Source organism: Scylla paramamosain, chromosome 36 (genome assembly GCF_035594125.1).
Source record: "Scylla paramamosain isolate STU-SP2022 chromosome 36, ASM3559412v1, whole genome shotgun sequence".
Lineage (NCBI taxonomy): Eukaryota > Metazoa > Arthropoda > Malacostraca > Decapoda > Portunidae > Scylla > Scylla paramamosain.
In genome coordinates this window covers 13,373,375-13,394,407 of record NC_087186.1, presented here as the reverse complement: position 1 = coordinate 13,394,407, position 21,033 = coordinate 13,373,375, and the positions used below count along the sequence as shown (strand labels likewise).

Below are 21,033 nucleotides of genomic sequence, written 5' to 3'. Positions count from 1 at the left end.
TGAAAATAAAATTAAAGAAAACAAAGAAACAAAAAAAGAAAAAAGTTAAAGAAGTCGTAAGAAAGAAAGAAAGGAAGGGAGAAGGACAGAAAGAAAAGCCCTCTATTGCATCATCAAAAGAACCAGCCGCATCCACACCAGCAGGGCAACAGAAAACGGGGGCAAGCGAGGGACAACTAAAGGTAATGCAACTTTGGCGCGTGATTGATTAAAGCGTCTGGGAGCTGTCTGTCCCTGTTACAACCTCAGATAACACCCATAAGAGCCTTGCACCAGCTCACCCACGCATCTTGTCCCCATACACAGCACCCGGGAACGTATTCTGAAAAAAAAATTTGCCTTATCTTTGGTCCTTTTAACGAGTTCTAGGAGAATTTGCTGGTTTTTAAAGGTGTTTTTCATGCTTTGTGATGGTTTACTGGGTTCAAGAGAAAGGTAAAGTTTTTATAAGGGTTTTCGAGCAATTTTGGTATTTATAGATGTTTTCATGTTTATAGTGGGTTCTAAAGGAAGTTTTATGGTTTTTTAAGGTTTTTTTATGGTTATAATGATAGTTTAACGTCTCCATATTTCTAACGGGTTCTAGCGGGGAGTTACTAGGGTTTTCAAAAGTGTCTTACAGTTAATCATCTTAGTGCTGTGGCATTAGAGAATAACATGAAAACTCAACTAATCATGGCTCACATTGAAGTTACACAGGTTTTCAAGAGAGTTTTAATGATTGTAGTGACAGATTAACAAGATTTCTACATTGTGAATGGGAATAACACCCTTGAGAACCCGACTCATTACTTCTGTGGCCTTTGAAAATAGTCGTGGTGAGAGAGCCAGGCGCTTCTGTATACGGGCTTTGAGGGAAATACCTAAGAAAACTCAAAGATCTTAGTGTGGCCTTTGAAAACAATTGTGGGGAGAGTCTAAAGTGTAAAAATGCAAGGCCCGGTTGAATGATACAACGCGGTCCTGCTATCGGGGTCACAACACCTTGCAGATAAAGGCGTTATCGTCTATCACTTGACCTCGATGTTGGCTTAGGACAGAGGCAGTGAGGGTGCCTGGTAACACGTGTAGACTCAAGACAAGGGTGCGATCTCTCTCTCTCTCTCTCTCTCTCTCTCTCTCTCTCTCTCTCTCTCTCTCTCTCTCTCTCTCTCTCTCTCTCCGCTTTTTTTCACTTTCAGAACCGCCATGTTTTTCTTCTCCCTCTTTTTCTTCCTATCTTTCGTCTCCTATTCTCTTCTTTATCTCTCCCTCTGCGAATCTTCTTTCTCTATTTTTTCTCTCAGAACTGTTACGCTTTCCTTCTTCTTTCTCTCCTTTTCTCCTTTCTCGTCTTTCTGTCTCCTAACGCTCTCTTTTTTTCTCTTCCTCATTCCTAGAACATCCCTCTTTTTCTCTCTCCCTCTTCTTACCTGTCCTTTCCTTCCTATCTTCTCAATCCCTGTCCTTTCCTCCCCCTCACATGACCCTCCCTCATCTCTCCGTTTCTGCACATTCCAGTGGTTCTCAGCGCGACGGTAACATGATACTACTAATCCCGCGCGTTCCTGTTTGGCTGGTTTGTGTCTTAACTTGCAGTCCAGTCACGTGATGGGGATTCAGAGGCACGTGTTCTCTTGCGTTCACCTGGATTTGTGTACTCGTATTAAGAATTTGCTCTCCCATGATGAGTGTTTTCAAAGGCCACAGAGATGAGTACCTTTTATTTTTTTCAAAGGCCACAGATTACTAGTGTGGTTTTCTTGGATTTCAAAGGTTATAGAGATGAGAGGATAATTTTTTTTTTTTTTTTGCATTTTCTTTCAAAAGCCACGAAGATAAGTCACTGGGATTTCTTTCAAAGGCCAAAGAGATGAGTAACTACCTTTTTCTTTCAAAGGCCACAAAGATCACTTGATTTCTCTTTCTGTTCTTTCAAAGGCCAGAGTTGAGTTTTTGAGTTCTCTTCAAAGGCCACAGAGACTATTTATGGGTTCTCTTCAAAAGTCACAGAGATGCTAAGTCGATTCCTCTTCATAGACCACAAATAAAGTGTGTTTCTCTTACTGATGATACTCTTGGTGTTAAACTATCACTAAAATCCTGAAGTGACCTTGGAAACAACAGTAAGAGTCCAGCAGAGCCTGTTGAAAATGTGCTGGAGACAAGACAGTGAAATGTTTTGAGAATAACTTGTTTTAATATCCCTGGAACCTCAACCTTGCTGTCTTGATGCACGTGTTGCCTTGACACACGTGCTGCCTGTCTTGTTGTGCTAGTTTGTGTTTTAATTTTTCCATTTTTTTTTCTCTTTTTTTCCTCCATTCATTTTTCACGGTTTTACTTTTTAGTTTTCCTTTTTTATTCAAATTTTAATCTTCCTTATTACTTTCTTTATTTTAAACCGTTTTAGTTAAGTTGATTTTCTTTTCCTTACACGTTTTTTTTTTCCAATCAGTTCCACCCACTTTGACGTTTCTCTCAATTACATTTTTTTACATATACCCTTTTCGTCGCTATCTTTTTTTCAACTCAAAGAAATACGGAGCAGGAGAACATTAACAATAACTAAACGTCCCACTACACTTCTTATCAACTTTACGAGGAAAAAAGAGGTTACGTTAATGACGAAATGCCACAAAAAGCTTAAAGGAACGAGAGGCCTTGAGCTAGTGATGCCTCCTTGTCCCCGCGTGCTACTTCGTGTTTTGAGGGGACCTGTTCACATTGCGTCAGTAAGAGGGAGAAGAGAGAGAGAGAGGGAGAGGGAGAGGGGTGATTTTTAAGTGTGTGTTTGTGTTTGTTGCGATTTTGATTATGAAACTCCATAGCGCGACCCTGAAATAATCACTTTTATGATTTATACGGGTGAAGGTTGGTGGAGTCGTGTTATCCTCATTTAAATCAGTGTTCCGTATTGGTTAAGTGTCCAGATTAAGAAACTCCACTTTGAGGTGAAATAATGACTAAGGCACTTTATAGGTGAAGATTAATAAAGGGTTTGATTAAACATTGTGTCATCCCTGTCTGAACTAGTGTTTTTTTCTACTTACATGTGTTCAGATCAAGAATATATCAATAATGCGATCCTGAATAGTAATTTCTGTAGCCTTTGAAAACTAGTGATGAGAATGACAGCAATCAAATATATTCCTTTCTTTATGTAGCGTTAATTTTCCCGAGACGACTGAGGCAAGTGAAGAAACGATCAACATGATTTCTACATTATTAACTGGAGAAACACTCTTGAGAACCTGGGCAATCATCTCTGTGGCCTTTGAAAACAGTGGCGAGACAGCAAAGCGTTTCTTTATACAGGAGTCAGAGATTAACCTAACTTCTATATTACTAACAGGAGAAACACTCTTGAGAACCTGACCAGTCATCTCTGTGGCCTTTGATAATAGTCGTGGCGAGAGACCAAAGCATTTCTCTATACGGGAGTTGGAGAGATGCGTCCAAAACTCGCCTTGGATACAAGTGTGCTGGTGGCACCCGTCACGCGAGGGCGGCACGACGAGGCGCGGCATTACAAAAGAACAGTGGCGGGGCGACCTATGGCCAAGGACATGGACGTGCTGATACACACACACACACACACACACACACACACACACACACACACACACACACACACACACACACACACACAGATTAGTAAGAGAAACACAGTGGGGATGAAACGAACGATTATAAACAGTTGAGGATAAAATCAGGCGTAATATTGAACATTTTAACAAACTAGCAAGTTATAAAGTGAAATGAAAGATTGTGAACAGATTAAGGATAAAATAAGACTGAGCTATTAACACAAACATGATAATAATATACGAGTGAAATAAGCGATGGTAAGCAGACTAAAGGAATGAACCTGGAGGTGATGCTGAACAGAAGGAAATAAACAGGAGTGAATGAACGTTTGCAAGACAGATTAATTAAGAAGATTAAATTAGATACAATACATAGGGTGTCCAAAACAAAGGAGGGAAGAAGAGAGAGAGAGAGAGGGAGTGAAGGACAGAAGGAGAGAGAAAAAGGAAAGAATGAGGAGGATACGGAGAGAGGAAAGGAAGAAAAGGAGAAGGGAAGATGAAAAGAGAAAAAAATAGAGGAAGAAGCGAAATAAGACGAAAGGAAGGAAGAAAAAAGAAAGTGAGAGACAGAAGATAAGAAAAAAGAAAGGAACGGAGAGAGAAGAAGGAAAGGAGAAAAGGAAGAGAGGAAAAGAAGAAGAGGGAGGTTGGAAGGACGAAATGAAGGAAGGAAAAGGGAAAAAAGAAAGGAAAAGACGAAAGATAGGAAAGGATAAAAAAGAAGGGAGAGAGGAAGGAAGGGAGGAAAGGAAGAGAGGAAAGGAAGGAGAACGAGAGGGAGGAAGGACAAAATGAAGGAAGAAAAGGGAAAAAAGAATGGGAGATACAGAAGGTAGGACAGAAGGAAAAAGAGAAGGAAAAAGAAGAGAGGGAGAAAAGCAAGGAAGAAAAGGAAGGAGAGAGAGAGAAAGGGAGGGAGGAGGAAACAGGTGCTTGTCAAAGGTCAATCGAGTCACGCACGTGCGCTCTACAGGTAACCTAATCTTTTACACGTGCTCAGAACAAGAGTCAACACGTGGTTCTTCCTCTCTCCCTCTCTCCCTCTCTCCCTCTCTCCTCCCTTTGTTGATACTGGCTATAGTTTTGAGTACTGTCTCCACCTGCTATCACCCCCACCAAAACTACCAAATCTGCTCCATATTTAAGCCCCACACAAAAACACGTTGAAAAAATAAGTAAACAAAAACAAAAACACGGAAGTTGCGTAAAGAGAAAATAAGTCAGTCGTAATACAGTCTAATTCTTTATCCCTTAAACAATGCCAACGATGGAGAGGGGACGGAAGAGAGGAGAAAGGAGAGGAGGGAGGGAGAGAGAGAAGAGGAAGAAAATTCACACTGTCACATTCTCTCTCTCTCTCTCTCTCTCTCTCTCTCTCTCTCTCTCTCTCTCTCTCTCTCTCTCTCTCTCTCTCTCTCTCTCTACAAGTTCCCTCCTTTTTTTCCTCTCCGTATCTTTACCTTACCCCTTTTCTCCTCCCATCTTTTTCTCCACTCTCTCTCTCTACAATTCACCTTCTTCTCCCTCCCCACAATCCTCACTCCTCCTCTCCTCTCACTCTCTACAACTCACCCCCCTCTCCGCCCACCACTTACGATGCATCACTAGCTCTCCCCACCTCTTCCCTCACCCCTCTCCCTCTCCCTCTCACACCAGCCCTCCCCGCGTGTCACTGGCGCCTGAACCTGCTTTACTTTACCTGACACGGCCCAGCCACGCTTCTCTCAGTCTCAAGGCGGCTCCTGAGGTCTCAAGACTCGCTCCACTGTTAAGAGACAGAGACTTCCACCATCACTACTGCTACTACTTCTACTACTTCTACTACTGTTACTGTCTGCATCGCCAAAAGCACCACCACCATGGCAGAACACAAGAATTTTGACAGTCTTCTCAGCACTATCGGAGTTGGCAGGTGGACTTTCCTGATGTTTGCGCCGTATACCCTGTGTAAGTAGACAGGTGTGAGTGACAGGTGTGATGGTGATTGAGTCTCAGAGGGAAGTAATGGGACAGGTGTCTCTTGTGCTATTTCCGTTCGGCAGAAGTCAAAGTGAGTTACTGAAAATATATGGTGTCATTAGCAGTCAAAGGGTTAAAAGGGAGGGAGTAATGAGACAGGTGTGGGTGGCAGGTGTGTTGATAAAATGCTCTAAAGAGGAAGGGATTGATGAGACAGGTGTAAGTGACAAGTGATCTGATTAAGGGGAAGTAAGAGTGATGAAACAAGTGTTCGCTTCACGTTTAATGGTTAACTGTCCTAAAATAGGGTGCTTAGAAGGGGTAGACAAGGGGAGACTGCTTTAATGAGCGTCAGTGTGTCATATCTTAGGCAGGCGAGGCTACGGGGACACGGCGTCACGGGAACACTGCCTGACTGATGCTCTCACTCGCCGGCTGGTCCACGCATTCCCACTCGTCTTGTTTTGAAACTTCCACCAATCTAACGTTGTATTTCCACCAGAGTCCTTCATTACCAACTTTTCTCGAATGTCATCTGATATCTTACAGTTATATAATGCTTTCGGTGGGAATAAAGATAATTTACTGTACATTTTTAACCAAGACGGAAATACGCAGATCAGTCATTGAGTGAGAGCATGTCAGGCAGTGTTACCATGTTCACGCCTCCTCCCTTAAACTGAACCAATACCTCCTGAACTCTTCCCTCATAAGGACTGGCCGGGTTCTCATGCGTGTTTCTCACTGATGATGCAGAATCCTTGCAAAAAAAAAAATCCCTAGAAGCAGGAAAACATACGTGGAAACACAAATTACTTAGGAGCTTATGTAAATAGAAGGAACTACCGGTGCTTGAGAAAGTTGGCCCTGAATTACTGTGACAGAATCGCTACTGCAACATCGCGAGGGACAATGAAATATTCGTGAAGGCAAAAGTAGAAGAAATCAGCAGAAACGTTTGAGAATTAATAAATTGTGATACTTAGGTGAAAAGAAAAGAAAGAAAAGGAAAAAGAAAAGGATAACATTGTTTTTCTACCTACTCTACCTGCTTACCTGTCCATCCCCCTCCAGAACAAATCATTAGCACACCTGTCTCACCTTAATACTGCCCTAGAATTTCATTAAACCTAATCCTTCAAGTAATACCTGTTTTGTAAGACATGCGCATACTCTCTCTCTCTCTCTCTCTCTCTCTCTCTCTCTCTCTCTCTCTCTCTCTCTCTCTCTCTCTCTCTCTCTCTCTCTCTCTCTCTCTCTCTCTCTCTCTCTCTCACACATTTCTAATATCTGGATTTTTCTCATTTTTTATCCTTTTTTCTTATTTCTTTTATATTTCTTTTCTGTTTAAGGTGTAAATGTTGTATTGAAACGTAGAATTCCACACACACACACACACACACACACACACACACACACACACACACACACACACAGCTGAGCCTCCCTCCACGCTGGCTGGCGACGCTCGGAGCATTGTAATAGAAAACTCGCCGGCAAACCAAAGAAAACGTAATGCCGGTGTTTACTTTCACTTCGTCACCTTCGCTAAGTCATCTCTACCCTTTTCACTGTCACTGGATACGCATTTCCTTGTTCGTAAACCAATGAGGATATCTTGTTTTTATATTTTTCTTTTTCTTTCTATTTCATTGACTTCTTTTTATTTCTTATTTTTTTCTCTGTTATCTGATTATTCATCTATTTTTATTTCATTTATTTATTTTTATTTATCTGCTTATTCATTTACTTTATTTATTCATTTATTTTATTTGCTATATCCACCGTTAACCATTATACCAGCTACCCACTACATCCTATTCTATCAATTCCTTTTCTTTTTCTTTTTTTTTCATGTACGTAGTTGTAAAGATTTTCTACCGTGCCATTCCTGCAGTAAAGTGACTTGTATTGTCATGAAAAGACTAAATTTCAATCAGGAAAACACCTAAGAGAACCCAACTAATCATCTCTATGTGCTTTGGAAATAGTCTTCATGAAAGAACCTTGAAAATAAACCTAACAAGACCTCAGTAACACGAGCCTGTGCGTTATTTAAGAAGCTCTCCTGGCAACGCCCATTTGGCATCCAAGAGTCAAGCACGTGACGCGAAGGCTGTGTCCTGAGGCGCTTTGCTCTCCCTCCTCGATTATTTTGAAAGGCCCCAGAGATGACTAGCCAGGTTCTCAAGAGTGCTTCTCCTGTTAATAATATAGAAGACACGTTAATCTTTCACTAGAACCATCAAAACACCTTTAGAAACCCGTGCCACTTCACCTTGAGCATTTTGTATGTAGTGAAGGTGCGGCGCAGAAATGTTTCAGAATACGGTCCTAATACTTAAGAAAACGGACAGAAAACGGTGGACGGCATTAGGCAGCAATGTGGAGGAGGAGAAGAGTGACGGGTGACAGGTGGTGTGGGGCGTTGACACTTCAGTCTGGCGTGTCAGGGAGGGGTGTTGGGGAGGATGGAGAGACAAGCAGAGAGGGAGTGATGCAGGCAAGGGGGAGGCAAGGCTAAAATACCGATTAGTACTCGAGTGTCAGCTAGAAGGGAGTTTTTGTTGTGGCAGGAGAGAGAGAGAGAGAGAGAGAGAGAGAGAGAGAGAGAGAGAGAGAGAGAGAGAGAGAGAGAGAGAGAGCGTAGAAACAACTAAAACGTTTCAACAATACAAATGGTGCAAACTTAAAGAAAACGGTTATCAGCGCAGAACCTCAGCGACAACTTAAGTAAATTTCTGCGTTGGCGAAAAATGAGAAGAAATACACAAAAAAAACAATCACTGAAAAGCTCCCATCCTCACCCAGAAAACGGCACACGGGACATAGAAACCTTGATGTTATTTTTCCATTGTATATCACCCTAGAGGACAGAATCACTACGCTATCACTTCTTGCACTAACTAAAAAGCAACCCATTTCCCCTTCAATTTTCAAACACAATCTCAATCAACTTCATGCCATCACTTCGACTAAAAAAGCAATTTAATAACCCATATATCAATTCCCTTTCAACTTAGACACAAATTCTATTAACTTATACCATCACACAAACTCAGCTAAACTCAGCCATAATATTCTTGCTAAATATACCAGATCTACTGGCCCATAATGTATCTTATAGCAACACGCACTATTATTAGGAAATTTCATGTGGGAGGAGAGGATAGTGAAGTATAAGGCTCCTCCCCACCACCTCTCTGCGTGCCAGCAAAAGAAAACGGTTAGAAGGGACCCAAGGAGACGTACCCTATAGAAAAACGCGGACATTGAGTACAGAGTGAAAATAGAGGTCGTGGTGAACTAGATCATTCCCAAACGGCTCGGTGTCCTATCTCCGGTACTTCTGATAGGACCTAATGGGGAGCTGATGTGTTTTTTTTAGTTATGTTTACCGCAGTGGTGGTTTAATAGGATATAATGGTGAGTTACTGGGGTTTTCAAAGAGGTTTAAAATATCATAGAGGCAGTTTAACAGGGTCTAATGGAAATTATTGGGGTTTAACAGGGTCTAATGGGAGTAATTGAGGTTTTCAAGTGTGTTTCAAGTATTACAGTGGTAGTTTAGCATGGTCTAGTAAAAGTTATTGGGGTTCTCAAAGGTATTCCAGTCATCACAATGATAGTTTAATATAATCTACTAGGACTTTTGGGGTTTTCAATTGTTTTCATGATTCTAGTGACAGTTCAACAAGGAGTTTACACCACCAATATGAAAAACACCCATGAAAGAATAATTAATAATTTCTGTAGCCTTAGAAATTGGTGCTGATGAGAGAACAAACCGTTTCAAAATACATATCCTAGATTTCTATAGGGACGTGATCCTAGGAAGGGAAAAACGTTATCCGTGACTCGTGACAGCCAGATGTTCTCACTACAACTCCCACTGGACACATAATAACCCGAGGCTTCTTACATGATTATAAAAAAGCGCAAAGAAACATGCAATGAAGACCCTCTGACAAGTGGTAGGTGGCACTTCCTTGACTTCATTCTCCTTCACTTCATCTACTTATTATTATTACTTCATCTATCGTTTTGTGTTAGGGGCTGTGGCCAAGGGCAACAACCTGAAAAAGAAAAATAGGAGCCTCTTGAAGCAGCCAGTTTATAAGGGGAACACTCTGAAACCAAGTCCAAAACTGTACTGAGAAGTGTGTTAAGAGACGAGATTTATCTATACTCTCCATGTGTACTACAGACGAAAACCGACAGTGACAAAGGAAGAGGAGGAAGAGAAAGAGGAGATGAAGAAAGAGGAGGAGGGGAAGGAGATGAAGAAGGAGGAGGAGGAGGAGGAGGAGGAGGAGGAGGAGGAGGAAGAGGAGGAGGAGGAGGGGGAGGAGAAGGCAGTGGTAGTGGTGGTGGTGGTGAGCGAATTCATTTTCAGGTTTCACACAAAAATAGCGCGGGACCTTGACTGGTTGACTGGGCGGCGAGGCAGCGACGCCACGGGACCGGGCAAACAGCGGCAGATAACCGAGTCTAATTTAGTTTTGGTGGCAGCGGGTGGGAGTGGCCGTGGACGGAGAAGGGGGGCAGGTAAGGGAAGGGAGGCATCATGGGGGGCGCTGGCAGACGTCGGGCAAAGACCTTCTATGAGAAGTCACTGACCTTTGTTGTCCGCCAGGTATTTCTCTTTCTCTCTTTCTCTAATCTCCAAGGCCTCACTGTCTGTCTGTCTGTCACTCGCACGTGGGAGACGAACAAATCTTATCTGCGGTGAAAATACTCGCCACTTCACCACTTCCTTCATATCTCATCCCCTAGCGAAGGTCAGGAGTGGAGGCAAGGCGAGGCTAATGACCTGTCTGCTGCAGGGGCATTGTTGCTGCCGTACTTCTCCCTCGGCGGCGTCTTCTACAACCCCGCGGTGGATCACTGGTGCCACGTGCCAGAGCTGCAAAACTCATCGTGGACTTTGGAGCAGATTCGGAATTACTCCATACCTTGGTGAGTTTACGTTGTGTGGGTTGACTGACTGGCTGAGTGTGTGGCTGACTGTGTGGGTGGGTGGGTGGGTGGGTGGGTGGGTGGGTGACTGACTGACTGACTGACTGACTGACTGACTCGGTGGCTGATTCTCTCTCTCTCTCTCTCTCTCTCTCTCTCTCTCTCTCTCTCTCTCTCTCTCTCTCTCTCTCTCTCTCTCTCTCTCTCTCTCCGCATGTTTGGCCCCGGTGTCCAAAGTAAACACCGCCATCGTCGACCATAGAGAGAGAGAGAGAGAGAGAGAGAGAGAGAGAGAGAGAGAGAGAGAGAGAGAGAGAGAGAGAGAGAGAGAGAGAGAGAGAGAGAGAGAGAGAGAGAAATTATGTATATATTTACAATGCCAGTATAAAAAACGACAAAAATGTTTACTTATCATCTCCTCCTCCTCCTCCTCCTCCTCCTCCTCCTCCTCCTCCTCCTTCTCCACCACCACCTACTCCTACTCCTTCATAATCACTCTTCCTCGTCTTTATCGCATTCCTCCTCCTCCAAACTATTCCCCAAAACATTCCTCTCGCCAATCTTAACATCACTTTCAATATCATCATTATCGTTTCATCACCATCACTGTAGCTTCATCATCCTTTCCTTCAAATTACCACCACAACCACTATCAACACCTACATTTTATCTACATCTTATCCTTGCAGGGAGGACAATGGGGGTCAGCTGGTGAGGTCACAGTGCCGGGTCTTGGAGAGAGACTACGAGGCGGTGTCACATCTGCCGTGGTCCCCTGAACTGGTCACTACCCCCGAGCAGGCCGCCGCGCTCCCATCCCGCCGCTGCCACCAATATGAATATGATACCTCTACCTTTGCTTCTACAGTGTCTATGGAGGTGCGTGGCTATGGGTGGGAGGGTTGTTTACTTGCCTCCCTCTCTCTCTCTCTCTCTCTCTCTCTCTTCTTTCTTACTGCTTTGACACCTTTTTCCTGCTACCAATATGAATACAGTACCTCCACCTTTGCTTCTACCGTCTCTGTTGAGGTGCGTGGACGCTTTTAAATGGGTTACTTGTGTTTTCTTCTTTCCTTCATTTCTTACTTGTTTCTCTACTTCCTTCCGTTTCTTCTATTTATTTTCCTTGCTGTGTTGCGATCCTTGCCTTTTCTTTCTTTCCTTTTCTCTTTTTTTTTCCAAAGGATAGCATTTTCCCTCCTTCCTTCCTTCACTTTTTTCAATTCCTTCCTTTTCTTATATTTTCTCCTTTCTTCCTTACTTTCCTTCACTTTTTTCCTTTTTTTTCATGTAGCCAAGAATGTTGTCAGTTACTTGTATTCATTCCTCCCTTAATTGCATTCATCGTTGAAACTCCAAAGAAAACTACTTCATTCCACGTTTTCTATGACCAAATAATAGCTATAACTCGTGCATTTCTCGCTGTTCTCTTTCAGTGGGACTTGGTGTGTGGACGAGCCAGCCTGAGTCCCTTCTTCCAGAGCTTCTACTTCTTCGGAACCGCTGTAGGGGAGCCTCTGATGGGTCTCTTCGCTGACAGGTGGGTGTTGGACAGTGCGGGCGCAAAGAGGGAAGGTGCGAAGAGGTGGTGTGTGGTGGAAGGATGCGAGAAAGAGAGAGAGAAAGAGAAAGGAAGGGAGAGATGAAATAGGATGATAAGGAAGGATGAGAGGAAAGGAAAGAAGGGAAGGGAGGGAGTGAGCGAAAGATGAGGGATGGATGAGAGAGAAAAGACGGGAAAGATATAAGATGGATGAAAGAAAATGAAGGAGAGAGAAATAGAAAGTGATGAAATAGAGAATAGAAAAGAAAATACAAAAGAAAAACAAAAGATAAAAGAAAAATATACATACAAAACAAGAACAAAAGTGAAGAGAGAGAATAAAGAAAAAAAGAGAAGAAAAAGAAAAGTGGAGAAGAGAAGAGAAGGTAAATAGAACACAACTATCATCTCCCATTCATTTAATCATCAGTCAATCAGTCAATCAGGAGCAAAAAATAAATAAATAAATAAATAAATAAATAAATTCTCCAACTATTTTATTCTTCTTGAATTTCTTCTTCCTCTTCTTCTTCTTTTTCTTTATTAACTTGAAACTCGACAACATTATGACCATGACTGCAGCGACACCAAGAAATTTTCAGTTAGTTCATCCACCAACCAGTCAGTCCATACATCACCTCCTCATCTCCAACCAGTCAGTCCATACATCACCTCCTCATCTCCAACCAGTCAAAAATTAATCAGACCTTGTCAACGCCTCCTTCAGGTTTGGTCGGCGGTGGGTCATCTCCGTGTCAGCCCTGCTCTTCCTGTTGACCTCCGTGACTTCTGCCCTCGTGCCCCTCTACTCCCTCGTGCTCGCTGGCCGCTTCGTTCTAGGGGCACTGCACGCCATCATCGGCCCAGCTTACATTCAGGGTACTGGCGCTGTCTTCTCTGTTACCCTCGCCTTCATTCATGTATTGTCACTGTCATTCTTATTATTTTTTTGTCTCTTTTTCATCATCATTAACGTTATGATCGTATTTGTTAGCATTTTCTTTTTCTTTCTTTGTTTCTTTGTTCTGTTCTCGTTTTCCTCCTCGTTCTTGTCCTCTTCGTCTTCCTCTTGTTTCTTCTTCATCACTTTCCCTTCTAAATAACACCCATCCTAACAGTTAATTTAAATACTATCACCCAGACACCCACCTCCAGTTCATACCCACTCTCCCATTGCCTCTCCCGGTAGTCAGTCAGTCTCCCTCCCTTCACCAGGAATGGAGGCGTGCCCAGTCAAATAATTACCCCAACAGACAGATATTCACCGTCCATTTCTCACTAGCATCCAATCACCCGCTCATCCAGTTCCTCCCCCAGCTCACTCAGTTCTCCTCTTCTCGCCAGGCATGGAGGCGTGTCCAGTCAATCTGCGCACAGTCTTCGGTCTGCTGGCCACCACGCCCTTCGCCCTCACCGGGATGCTCTTCGGCGCCTGGGCTTACCTCATCAGGGACTGGCGCACGTTGCAGTTGGTCTGTGCCGCGCCCACCCTGCTCTTCATCATTCTTATCCCGTGAGTGATCTAACTTAACCTAAACTGACCTGACCTAAACTTAACCAAACTTAACCTACCTAAACTTAACCAGTCCTGAACTGAACCTACTTGACTAACCTAACTTAACTGAACTTAACTGACTTACCTAAACTTAATCTGTCATAAATTCAACCAACTTAACTAAACTAACCTGAACTAAACTTAATTAAACTAACTTACCTAAACTTAACCTGCCGTGAACTGAACCAACCTAACCTAACTTAACACTAACCTGATCTAGCTAAAAGTCAAACTAACCTAACAAATTAAACAAACAAACTAACTTAATCTAAACTTAACCTAACCTAACCTGACCTGTTCCGACCTAACTTAACCTAACCTAAACCCAAATTAAACCAGCCTAACAATCTATCACGTGGGGAAACAATTTTGGAGGGAAATCTTGAGTGTAGAATCGTCTTTAGAGAGTCTCTTAGGAATAATACGTCTAACACTCCCGCCCTCTCTCCTTCAGGTTCGTGGACGAGTCCCCGCGGTGGCTGATGCAGAAGGGGCGCCTACAGGAAGCGGCAAACAACCTCCTGAAGGGTGCTCGCTGGCAGGGCGCCACGCTCCCGACGCAGCCTGAACTTGTGAATCTCCTTGAGAAATTCCGTCTTGAGGTCAGTGTACGAGAACTCACACTCTCTCTCTCTCTCTCTCTCTCTCTCTCTCTCTCTCTCTCTCTCTCTCTCTCTCTCTCTCTCTCTCATGAATGGTACAGAATCCTTCATAAACTAGCACTAGAATTTTAATATTATTGAACTATTCCAGAAAATTCTAAAAATCTTGCTAATCTGCCACTAGAATCGTAAAAACACCCTTAAAAACCTGTCTCATCTCAACTAGAGCCTTTGAATGTAGTGGAGGTGCGGCACAGAATATTTCTCTAGTTAATAAAGTAAAAATTTTGTTAATCTGCCACTAGAACCATAAAATCACCCTTAAAAAACTCAACTAAAACCTTTGGAATGCAATGGAGGCGCGGCAGGATGTCTTTCCATAGTTAAATATATAGAAACCTTGTTAATCTGCAACTAGAACCGTAAAAAACACCTTTGAAAAACCTGTGCCAACTCAACTACAGCCTTTGGAATGTAGTGGAGATGCAGCTCGACAAGTTTCAGAATATGGTACAGTGTCAGCGTGTCCCTTGCAGAGTGCTGACGGCGGACAGGAGCACCAGCAGATCACGAGGAACGAAGGGTGTGCCTCGAGGTGCTGGAGGGAGACCACGCTGCTTGTCCGGACGCCTGCCCTTCGCCGCATCACAATCGGTCTGTTCGGTTGCTGGTTCTTCACGGGCGTCACCTTCTGGGGCATGAGTCTGTCGGGAACTTCCTTCAGGTTGGTTTCTGGGGGAGCTGTCGTTGTGATTTGGTCTTGAGTCGTGTTTTGAGATGGTTTTGTTTTGTTTTGTTTTCCTATCTTTCGTCTTTCTTCTCTCTCTCTCTCTCTCTCTCTCTCTCTCTCTCTCTCTCTCTCTCTCTCTCTCTCTCTCTCTCTCTCTCTCTCTCTCTCTCTCTCTCGACGCTTTCTTCAGGCTGGAACTTGGTTGGTACTGAAGGAGCTGTTGTGATGTGGATTTTGTGTCCTTGTTCATGTTTTGAGATGGTTTTCTTCTATTCTCCCTTTTTTTTTCGTTTTATTCTTTTTTTTTTTATCTTATTTTTTTCCTTTATCTTTTTTTCTCTTCCTCCTTTTCTCATTTCCTTTTCATTACTTTTCCTCCCATATTATTCTTTCTTCCTCTCAACTTAGATCATTCCCCTGATCCTCTCCCTATTCATTATTATCTCTTCTGTCTCCCCTGAATAAAAAAAAACACACTTTACAACATTTTCTTCAATGCAACACTGTGAAATCCCCAAAGAAAACGACAATAGTTTCATTAATAGGGTAAACTAATATAAAGTCTTCATTTTCACTGGTCTCTTTCTCTCTCTCTCTCTATTGCAGCTCAGACCCGTTCCTATACATGGTTCTGAGTTCCCTGATGGAGATCCCAGGATACAGCGGCTTCACTCCTATCGTGGCTCGCTTCGGTCGCCGGTTCGTGCTTAGTTTTAATTTTGCGGTGTGTTCCTGCGCCATCCTCACCATTCTGGCCACCCCTGCTAGTGAGTAATGCGCTCTCTCTCTCTCTCTCTCTCTCTCTCCTCTCTCTCTCTCTCTCTCTCTCTCTCTCTCTCGTCTTTATTCATATTCCGAGTCCATTCTCTCTTTTTCATATTCTACATCCATCTTTCTTTCCCTTTCAACTTTCTTCCACTGTGTTTTCTTTTGTTTCTTTAAATAAAGTATAACATTCTTTCCTCTTGTCTTTTCGTATACTCTATCTCTCTTCATATTCCTCCTATATCTTCCTATCTTTCCTTTTAAACGTCTTCCAATGTGTCGTATTGTGTCTTATAAAACTTTCATCTTTTTTTCATATTCTAACTTTATCTTCCTATCTTTCCTTTCCATTTTCTTCCATTATATTCTACAACACCCTATCAGGCCATTCTGTATCTATATTCTAAGTTTCTAATGGGATTTGAATGCTTGCGTCAAATATTCCTGAGACCGTCTCCCTATCCACTGAGCCACGGCAACACCAACATCACCCTTCAACATTCCCATCACCACCACTATCTAACACCCTTCTTCTTCCTCTTCCTCAGGCTACACGTGGATGATCTTCGCCCTGGCCCTCGTCGGGAAGCTCTTCATCACAGGGTCCTACGGGCTGCTGTACCTCGTGTCCTCTGAGCTGTTCCCGACCACAGTGCGTTCCCGCGGCCTCAACCTCTCCTCCATGATGGCTCGCTTCGGCTCCATCATGTCCCCCTTTGTCATCAAGCTCCTGGTGGGTAGTGGTGGTGGTGGTGGTGGTGGTGGTGGTGGTTGTCAGTTCGGTTCGGTTTACTTCACTTCACTTCGGTTTAGTTTGGTTTAAATTGGCTGCTTTTCACTTTATTATATTCTACTACATTTAATTTTAGTTTAGTTTTTCTCACCCCCCCGCTGCTAACTCTGTACAAGGGTCTTATCCGTCCATGTATGGAGTATGCTACACATGTCTGGGGGGGTTCCACTCAAACCGCTCTTTTAGACAGGATGGAATCAAAAGTTTTTCGTTTCATCAACCACTCTAACTGACTGTCTTCAGCCTCTTTCTCATCGCCGCAATGTTGCATCTCTAGCGGTCTTCTACTGCGATTTTCATGCTAACTGCTCTTCTGATCTTGCTAACTGCATGCCTCCCCTCCTCCCCTCCTTCCTGCCTCACTGCACAAGACTTTCTTCTTTCTCTCACCCCTATTTTGTCCACCTCTCTAATGCAAGAGTTAACCAGTATTCTCAGTCATTCATCCCCTTCTCTGGTAAACTCTAGAACTCCCTGCCTGCTTTTGTATGTCCACCTTCCTATGACTTGAATTCCTTTAATTTTTTACTACCGCTTCGGATCCTGTTCGGGGGACCGGCATCTCAGTGAGCTTTTTTTTTTTTATTGGATTTTTGTTGCCCTTGCCCGGTTTCCCTCCTACATAATAATAATAATAATGATAATAACAATAATAATAATAATAATAATAATAATAATAATAATAATAATAATAATAATAATAATAATGATAATAATAATAATAATAATAATAACAATAATAATAATAATAATAAATTAAAAACTTGCTTCATTTCGATATAGATCGCTTCACTTAATTTTAATTCGCTTCATGTCACTTTGGTTCAATTTAGTTCGCTTCATTTCACTTTAGTTCACCTACAGTTCACACCACTTTATTTTAGTTCTTAAACTCTTTTCTTCCTCCTCTTTTTCTGGTCATTTCCCAAAGTGCACAACGTAACCTCCCTTCCACCTCCCTCCGGTAAAACCACCTTGCAAAAAACGAGACCAGTGAAACACACACTCTTCCTTCGCCAGGCTTCAACATACTGGTGGGCGCCTTCAGTCCTCTTCGGCATGGGGGCAGGACTGGGCACGCTGTTCGCCCTGCTACTGCCGGAATCAAGCAACAAACCCATGGCGGACACCGTGGATCAGCTGGAGCTCCTCTACGGCTCAAGCAGCAGAACTTCCTCCTCTAATAGCATCGAGAAGGGCGTGGCGTCCCCTCTCACAGCCCCGGAGAGAGAAGGCGAGGCTGACGTGTGAAGTGACGAAGTGGATGCTAGTTTGAAATTTCATCCCCAAAGCTTTACTGCAGTGTTCTCGCTCTCTATTAGGAGTTTTGCCGTTATTCTGTGAGACTGTGGGACTTAACGCAGCATCGCTAAGGCCTCGGAGTACAGGGATGGCCTTACAGTACCGTCCTAGCATAAACAGTACTAAGCTAATGTACAAACAGCATTACCTCAGCATGAAAGGATACACTGATGCGTAGACCGTGTATAATGAGCACTGTGCAAATGTACACAGCATTACCTCAGCATAAAAGGAATATACTGATAAGTAAACACTGCCACAGCAAAAGAAATGATAATATATAAACAACATCAAGAAATATACTGATACGTCAACAGTATTGCCACAACATATGAAACACCATGCTAACATACTCACCATTACCACAGCATACAGGAATACACCAACACAGACAACACAGCCACTGATACATAAACCAGTGTATTGATAAACATAGTGGCGTTTAATCAAGCAACACTCCCAACCTCGAGAAACACGGCAACACTGATACAAGCCTAACGCAACCTCAGGAAAGTATATACACTGACAGCTTCGGATGATCTATATATATTACTTAAAACGCTTGGCTTGTCCGTCCGTCCGTTTGTCTTTCCGTCCGTCCACCCGTTTGTCTTCCTGCCTGTCAGAGAAGCAACGCTCACAGAGGTCGGTAAATGCAGTAAAACCCTCCACGCAACACAACACAGTACGAAATGAAACACGTACACGTTATAAGAACATAAGAAATATTAACGCAACACAAACCCAGCAAACAACGGTTTCTTAAAACACTACCAACGCAACACAACACGAAAAACAACACATACATTTCAGTAAACATAGAAAAAAATCCCACGCAATACTAAAACACCCACTAACACTTACACTTACCTTAGTAAACACAAATATAGCCCCACAGAACACTACCATTCCAACTCAAGATGCAACACAACACTAGAATAAAGAAAAATAATGAGAAATAAAGTCAGCCAGCAAAACACAAACAAAAACATCACACAACACAAATACAACACAAATTGCAACACTCACTCTAGCGTCCTCCAAGGCAGGCCCGCCTCCGCAACACAAACCGCCACGTGCATCCTCGCAACACCCCTGCAACATGGAGAAAATAATGTAAATATATATCCTTCTGATAGAGGAGGTGGTGGTGGTGGTGGTGGTGGTGGTGGTGGTGGTGGTGGTGATGGTGGTGCTACAGTGACTACGGAAAACTTTAGAAATTGTAGAACCTCAGGGAATTAATTGGAGCATTGCAACCATGAACTCTGTGTGTGTGTGTGTGTGTGTGTGTGTGTGTGTGTGTGTGTGTGTGTGTGTGTGTGTGTGTAGCCGTGACATCTCAATAAGCGGTGATGTGACAGTAGCAATGAACCTGACAAAGAGAGAGAGAGAGAGAGAGAGAGAGAGAGAGAGAGAGAGAGAGAGAGAGAGAGAGAGAGAGAGAGAGAGAGAGAGAGAGAGAGAGAGAGAGAGTAGAGGCAGTAGTCTTCACTCGTCTAACTAATCTTACACAAATGTTTAAGTTTTTGTTATGGTTATGTTTAAGCGTGTGGTTTACTAATAGAGTTGTTTATACTGTTTTATTTTAGTTACTGTTCCGTGTCCCTCCGAATCACTAAACGTATTTAGGTTTTTTTGTACAAATCAAACTATTTACTCGAAGTTTATATTCATTTTATTTTATTCTGTGATTATTATTTACTCTTTTTTTAGCGTTACAGAAAGTGCTGTTCTTTTTTTCTCTTCTTTTCTTTCTTTTTCTTGTCTTTTTATTTTTTTTTTTTTTCTTCTTTATAAAAATAGTTTATTGTTTTCAAATTTCTTTTTTTCTAACATTTAACTTAAAACTAGTAATACACTCTCTTTTTTTTCTACATCTTGTGATATACAGAAATTGCTCAAAATATTTTCTATGTCAAGCCAGTGTTAAATCCTTTCCTCTCCTTTTCTTGTACTTTTTCTTACGTATTCATTCATTTTTCCTCTCTATGGTATAAAAAGAGGGAAAAGATTAACGCTTTTATCTGATTTTTCTTCTTTTTTTTTTATATACGTTTCTTGTGATATTAAAGTTAGAAAAATTATAACTTGTGAATTACGTGTTTCTTCATCTTTCAATTTTCATATTTTTCTTTAATCAATTTCCTGCTTTCCATGATTACAAAGGAAAAAGATTGGACAAAGAATTCATGTGATATTTCGTCGGTTTTATATAATATTCAAAACTTGCCTCGTCTTATCATCTTCTTTTATCTTTCCATCCTCATTACAGTCAAAAATTGTTCATATCATCATCTTTATTATCTTTTCATCCTTGTTACTCTCAAAAATTGTTCATATGTTCATCTTTATTATCTGTTCATTCTTATTACTTTCAAAAAATGTTCAAATGTTCATCTTCATATCTTTTCATCTTTATTACTTTTCAGTGTCTTTTTTTTTTCTGTCCTGCGCTCAATACTCACCCAACATCATTGTAAGCATCATTATAAACAGTGTAAGCGTTATTGTCTGCCTCCTATCACCCCCACAGTGTCATCCCAAGCATTACCATTATCGATCAACTTCGGAACATTCACAGAAAAAAAATTGAAAACACAAAAACAATCATCTTTTAAAATATATAAGTTCACAGTCAACGAGACAGTTCTTGTTTAACTATAATGTTTGTATGAATATACTTGCAATAAAACTGTATGATTTTTATGCAGCGTGAAGTATGTTTTTATCCTTCCTTACTGAAAATTAGCCTAAAAAAATTGATGTGTTAAAAGAATGACAATTTTATCTCAGTATCTCGATAAAGGGAAAAAAAAAAATTATTATTCACGTAAGTCTTATATCGACCAAAGACGCATTCTCTACTTCCTTATAATCTCTTTTGCAAGTCTAATCTTATCAAGCTTGAACTCAATTATCTATATCGAGGTTTACACTCACTCAACATAGACCAAAAAATCAGTATAAAAAACGCAAATAATATCTACCACCACCATCACCACCATCACCACCACCACCACCACCACAGTCTGCCAGGTCACATTCCCGCCAAAAACAGGAAGAAGGACGAGTAAAAGTAATACTCACAAAACTTAAATTGCTATAGATTACAAGAACCAAGATGGGAAATTTGAAGCTGAGAGGGAAAAGTCGGTTACATAAAAAGAAGGAGGAGGAGGAGGAGGAGGAGGAGGAGGAGGAGGAAGAGATGATGATTTGCTGAAAGGAAAAGGGAAAAATCTATATGGAT

The 21,033-nt window shown here is 42.0% G+C and overlaps 1 protein-coding gene and 1 long non-coding RNA gene across 5 annotated transcripts in view; one reads left to right on the top strand and one right to left on the bottom strand.

Moving 5' to 3' along the window:
* LOC135091030 (uncharacterized) overlaps positions 1-21,033 on the bottom strand; it is a 58,668-nt gene that overhangs the window by 28,072 nt on the left and 9,563 nt on the right. For all 3 annotated transcript variants that reach the window (XR_010262250.1, XR_010262251.1, XR_010262252.1), the window contains exon 2: positions 18,810-18,875. This is a non-coding gene — a long non-coding RNA (uncharacterized LOC135091030). The remainder of the gene's footprint in view (positions 1-18,809; positions 18,876-21,033) is intronic.
* On the top strand, positions 5,274-20,500 carry LOC135091019 (organic cation transporter protein-like). 2 transcript variants are annotated; one of them, XM_063988329.1, is made up of 11 exons: positions 5,274-5,519; positions 10,358-10,490; positions 11,180-11,369; positions 11,927-12,030; positions 12,761-12,912; positions 13,378-13,546; positions 14,043-14,190; positions 14,727-14,914; positions 15,527-15,687; positions 16,234-16,418; positions 17,499-20,500. In XM_063988329.1, exons 1-11 carry the CDS (start codon positions 5,432-5,434, stop codon positions 17,727-17,729), a joined length of 1,749 nt encoding a protein of 582 aa, XP_063844399.1. In that variant the 5' UTR covers positions 5,274-5,431; the 3' UTR covers positions 17,730-20,500. The 2 variants fall into 2 exon arrangements, with proteins under 2 accessions (XP_063844399.1, XP_063844400.1); XM_063988330.1 differs by having other exon boundaries at positions 5,277-5,519; positions 10,308-10,490.